The sequence below is a fragment of the Dermochelys coriacea genome, chromosome 27 (genome assembly GCF_009764565.3).
Source record: "Dermochelys coriacea isolate rDerCor1 chromosome 27, rDerCor1.pri.v4, whole genome shotgun sequence".
NCBI classification, from domain to species: Eukaryota; Metazoa; Chordata; order Testudines; family Dermochelyidae; genus Dermochelys; species Dermochelys coriacea.
In genome coordinates this window covers 1,563,615-1,569,614 of record NC_050094.1, presented here as the reverse complement: position 1 = coordinate 1,569,614, position 6,000 = coordinate 1,563,615, and the positions used below count along the sequence as shown (strand labels likewise).

The 6,000-nt window shown below is 49.3% G+C and overlaps 1 protein-coding gene across 4 annotated transcripts in view; it reads left to right on the top strand.

Moving 5' to 3' along the window:
• Positions 1-352: 352 nt before the first annotated feature.
• Positions 353-6,000, top strand: part of MYO1D (myosin ID) — a 397,979-nt gene continuing 392,331 nt past the window's right edge. For 2 of the 4 annotated variants that reach the window (XM_038385271.2, XM_043503348.1), the window contains exon 1: positions 385-554. In XM_038385271.2, the coding sequence (XP_038241199.1) occupies positions 460-554 (95 nt within the window). In that variant the 5' untranslated portion in view covers positions 385-459. Of the gene's footprint in view, positions 555-6,000 lie in introns of all 4 variants that reach the window. The other 2 variants (XM_043503347.1, XM_038385272.2) reach the window with 2 other exon arrangements.

The following is a 6,000-nucleotide window of genomic DNA, read 5'->3' as shown; positions in this document are numbered from 1 at the left end:
AGCCCCGGGGATGGGGGTCCCCCGCGGCTGCGGGATGCAGCCCCCCAGTGTGAGCCCCGGGGATGGGGGTCCCCCGCGGCTGCGGGATGCAGCCCCACCAGCGTGAGCCCCGGGGATGGGGGTCCCCCGCGGCTGCGGGATGCAGCCCCCCCAGCGTGAGCCCCGGGGATGGGGGTCCCCCGCGGCTGCGGGATGCAGCCCCCCAGCGTGAGCCCCGGGGATGGGGTCCCCCGGGGTCCAGTGTGGGACGCTGTCAGGTGCCCAGGCCCGCGCGCGCAGGAGCCGGGGCGCCGCCGCGGCCGGCAGGGGGCGCTGCCGGCTCTCGGCGGAGCGGGGCCGCGCGCCCGGCTCCACCCCGGGCAGGCCCCGCCCGCTCCTGGCGGGCTCCGCGCGCCCCAGGTGAGGCGAGGCGGGGCGGGCGCTCGGCGGGGCTGAGGCGACGCTCGGGAGCCCGGCGCCATGGCGGAGCTGGAGAGCCTGGAGTTCGGCAAGGCGGACTTCGTGCTGCTGGACTCGGTCTCCATGCCTGAGTTCATGGCCAACCTGCGGCTGCGGTGAGTGGGGCGGGCGGGCCGCGTGGGGGGCCCCGGCCCCCAGGGGCCCCCAGGGTCTCCTGCCCGCGCTGCGTTGTCCCGCGCGGGGGAGCGGAGCCGGGCGGTTCCCGGGCGGGGGGACCCGCCGTGAGCTGAGGCCGGGCTGCCCGGCGCATCACCGCGCGCCCCGGCGCCCGCCCGCAGGTCTGGGGCTGCCCCGCAACCGCCGGCGGGGGCGCCTCTGGGCGGGGCGGGCAGATCCCCCCGGCCCGGCCCGGCCCGGCCCCGCCCCGCCCCGCCCCGGGCGGCCTCGGTGCCTTCCTCCTCCCGCGCGGCGTCCGGGCTGCCGGGACGGTGACTTGGCCGCGAGGGCGCGCGCTTGGTCCGGCCTGGCCCAGTCCCACCTCGTTCCCGCTGCTTCTGGCCCACGGGCAGCGCCGTGGCGACGCTGTGTCGTTCTCCTTGGCTGTCCTGGCAAATGCGTTGAATCGAAGTGCATTTTACTTCTGCGTTTGTGAATTGAACTTCGTGTTGGGCTTCCTTAGCATTTACAAATGCAACCTACTGTTTGGTAATCCTGGATGGTAGGTAGAGATGAGCCCATTCTGCAGATGGCAGGGATTGAGAGCAGTTATGACTTGCTCATAGTCGCAGCAAGTCTGTGTTAAAGCCATGATTAAAACAAGGAAATTCCTGACTCCTGACTTACTACTCCCATCTATTACACGCCACTGCCTTTCTGTGGGTAAATAGTATCAAACTAAAGTTCTTTGCTTGCTGGTATTAAACTCATATCTGTTGCTGCTCACAACTTTCCTCAAGCAGCAGCAGAATGAATTGACGGGACCGTTGATGTTAATAGGGCTGTTAAGACTCCGGCTGGCAGCAGTGAACCTGATCAATGTCCGCTTTCCCAAGCAAGAACAGAATGAAACTTAAGTAACTGCGGAAGCAGTGGGTTTATTGGAGGAGGACCCAAAATAAGACTGTCGGAGGACCAGAATAGCAAAGACCCTCTAGACTGTCAGGAAGAGAATATGTGGAAATTAGAGAGCGCTTTTAGCACCGAGGGGATAATGGGAGACGTTTCAGATTTGTCACACTTAACCAGAAGGTGATATGAGAAAGAGCCGCTGAATGGAGTCCAGAGACAGCATCTCAGTAGGAATGCACCTTATCCCTTCCCATCAGTTTGAGGGAGATTTGCTCCTGACCTGGTTGTTGTCTCTGGAACTTGCCAGTGAGACTCATGGGACCGCCTTAGCCCTCCCTTCTGGACCCTGGGACATGGTAGTGCTCCATATGCACCTACCACCCTGCAGCCCACCTGCTCTGTCAGCTAACATAGTAAGTGCCGGAGCATAAGTGGTAGCTGTCTGTGATGTCCTGCCAAAGGTTCAACGTTCCAACCTTGTGAACACCTCATGTAGTAGTGGTTACAATTATACATAATATTTATTTTTACTTTTAAAAAAATCCTAGAATTTACATACAAAAACTATATTAAACAAACTTTAAATTGCAAAATCCAGCACACAAAAGTTAGGAAGTGTCAGATTTGAGTTTGCCCTTGCAACCATAAATCCTTATGTGTTATATAGTCTTTAATACATGATCCCGGAGAAAGAAACATTATAAAACACATTGAGGTTAAGTAATTTTAGTTAAGCTATTATCTCTGCTAAATTACTCACAATTCTTGAGACCAAATCTCTGTTCCTTAGCTAAAGTACAAAATGGAAACAAAATTTTAATTTATAACTTTTATTAGAAAAAAATAGAATTTAAAGCAAATAAGAGGCCAAAGATGACAAAATAAAGGTGGTTAGATAATAGTATTTCAAAGCACTTCACAAAGGAGGTAAAGGAGAGGTGAAGTGACTTGCTGAAGGTCACTCAGAAAGTCAGTAGCCGAGCTGGAAATAGAAACCCAGATATCCTGAGACCCAGTCCAGTGCTCTGTCTACTAGGCCATTTTACTATTTGGTTCAATACTAGTAGTTTTAGTAACTATTAGTAAAACACAAAATAGTTGTACATCCTTCTGTATCAGAACTTGGTTATTCCCTTCCCCTTTGTTGTAGATTGCTTTGTATGTTATGCTGGCTGTCTGCAAATACAAATAAAGAGTGGATCAAGCCCATTGGTCATTTGGGCCTTTTCATATTGTGGTAGGCTTTACATTAAACATTTTCACTTTCAGTTGGTATGTTAAGCAAATGTAATGTGTCACTTTATTTAATATAGAACAAAGGCCTTAACTTTGTTAATGAGTACATATATTTTTCACTGATTGCATTTCTATTTAAAATAGACAATGTCTGAAATATTTGCAGTACTATTTATGGTCACTTGGCAATGACAATTCCTCAGATTTTTGGAGTCTGTTATATACTACTATAGATAACTTTTAATTTTCCACATAGTTTCTTAAAATTTAATCAATGCCTCTTATCTCTATTTACCATTAATAAAATTATATGTTATAATATGGTATCAAATAATACCAGTGATGGAATGCTAGATGGGGAGGGATCTGAGTTTCTACAGAGAATTCTTTTCCAGATATCTGGCTGCTGGGTCTTGCACACATGCTCACGGTCTGATTGTCATGTTTGGGGTCGGGAAGGAATTTTCCTCTGGGTAAGATTGGCAGAGACTATGAGCATGTCTTTACTACAAAGTTAGGTTAACTTAATTGAAGTTGGCATCCAGTTGCTGCAGCAGTTAAGTTTGTAGGGCATGTTCACACCACACTCATTGTGTTAGTGGAATGCATTTTTTCTAGCAGGACTTGCATTGATGAATAGAGCAGTGCACCTTGGATAGCTATCCCACAGTGCAAATAGCCACAAGGGGTTTTGGGAAGGGCTTGCAATGCCTCATGGGTACAAAACATTGTCTGGGGGTGGGGAAATGGGAACATGGCTTAGAACTCCCATGATGCAGTTTCCTCCCTCCCTACTCTGATGTCAATGGCAAACAACCCATACTTTTTCATGCCTTTTTTTGAAAGCCTGGCTTAGCTGTGTGTATGCGAGTGCCTGATAGCCCTGGACCCCACGGAACTTTGCAGTGTCATTCAAGCAGTCCTGTTGCAAGCCATAGAATGAAACAGGTCCTGGTTGCTACTGGTAGTTGTGCAGCAGCTGAACACAGTGGAGTGCCATTTCTGGTCCTGGGAAACAAGCACTGACTGGTGGGATTGCATCGTTATGCGGCCTGGGGTGATGAGCAGTGGCTGCAGAACTTTCAGATGTGGAAGGCCACTTTCCAGGAACTGTGTGCAGAGCTTTCCCCAGACCTGAAGCACAGCAACACAAAAATGAGACTTGCTCTGACAGTGGAGATGTGAGTGGTGATTGCTCTGTGGAAGCTTGAAATGCCAGACTGCTACCAGTCAGTGGGGAATCAGTTCAGAGTTGGTAAATCCATTGTGGGAGCTGTTGTGATCCAAGTGTGCAGGGCTGTTAATTTACTTTTGCTAAGAAGGATAGTGTCTCTAGGCAACGTGCACGACATAGTGGATGGTTTTGCAGTTAGGGAACCCCATCAAAGCAGTGGGGAGATAGGAATGTGTATGATATCTTGGCACCAGACCACCTTGCCAAAGAGTACTATACCAAAAGGTTTCAGAGTAGCAGCCGTGTTAGTCTGTATTCGCAAAAAGAAAAGGAGTACTTGTGGCACCTTAGAGACTAACAAATTTATTAGAGCATAAGCTTTCGTGAGCTACAGCTCACTTCATCGGATGCCCCACAGTATGCCAACATTTTTATGGCTGACTTAGAACAACGCTTCCTCAGCTCTCGTCCCCTAATGCCCCTACTCTACTTGCGCTACATTGATGACATCTTCATCATCTGGACCCATGGAAAAGAAGCTCTTGAGGAATTCCACCATGATTTCAACAATTTCCATCCCACCATCAACCTCAGCCTGGACCAGTCCACACAAGAGATCCACTTCCTGGACACTACGGTGCTAATAAGCGATGGTCACATAAACACCACCCTATATCGGAAACCTACTGACCGCTATTCCTACCTACATGCCTCTAGCTTTCATCCAGATCATACCGCTCGATCCATTGTCTACAGCCAAGCGCTACGATATAACCGCATTTGCTCCAACCCCTCAGACAGAGACAAACACCTACAAGATCTCTATCATGCATTCCTACAACTACAGTACCCACCTGCTGAAGTGAAGAAACAGATTGACAGAGCCAGAAGAGTACCCAGAAGTCACCTACTACAGGACAGGCCCAACAAAGAAAACAACAGAACGCCACTAGCCATCACCTTCAGCCCCCAACTAAAACCCCTCCAACGCATCATCAAGGATCTACAACCTATCCTGAAGGACGAGCCATCGCTCTCTCAGATCTTGGGAGACAGACCAGTCCTTGCTTACAGACAGCCCCCCAATCTGAAGCAAATACTCACCAGCAACCACACACCACACAACAGAACCACTAACCCAGGAACCTATCCTTGCAACAAAGCCCGTTGCCAACTCTGTCCACATATCTATTCAGGGGATACCATCATAGGGCCTAATCACATCAGCCACACTATCAGAGGCTCGTTCACCTGCGCATCTACCAATGTGATATATGCCATCATGTGCCAGCAATGCCCCTCTGCCATGTACATTGGCCAAACTGGACAGTCTCTACGTAAAAGAATGAATGGACACAAATCAGACGTCAAGAATTATAACATTCAAAAACCAGTTGGAGAACACTTCAATCTCTCTGGTCACTCGATCACAGACCTAAGAGTGGCTATACTTCAACAAAAAAGCTTCAAAAACAGACTCCAACGAGAGACTGCTGAATTGGAATTAATTTGCAAACTGGATACAATTAACTTAGGCTTGAATAGAGACTGGGAATGGATGAGTCATTACACAAAGTAAAACTATTTCTCCCTCCCACCCCACCCCCCACTGTTCCTCTGATATTCTTGTTAACTGCTGGAATTAGCCTACCTGCTTGTCACCATGAAAGGTTTTCCTCCTTCCCCCCCCTGCTGTTGGTGATGGCTTATCTTAAGTGATCACTCTCCTTACAGTGTGTATGATAAACCCATTGTTTCATGTTCTCTGTGTGTGTGTATATAAATCTCTCCTCTGTTTTTTCCACCAAATGCATCCGATGAAGTGAGCTGTAGCTCACGAAAGCTTATGCTCTAATAAATTTGTTAGTCTCTAAGGTGCCACAAGTACTCCTTTTCTTTTTGCGAATACAGACTAACACGGCTGCTACTCTGAAAAAAGGGAGAGAAGTTTCCGTAAGGGTGGGCCATGGAGGTAGATAGACTGGCAGCTAATTTTGATCAGCCACATACCAGGGCAATAAAACGTTGAGCCCAGTGAGGAGCACTGTGTCTCCGGGAGGCTTTGAAAACCCAGTTCAGTAATGAGCCACAGTAATGTGCACCATTTGTTTGTATTGTGCCTT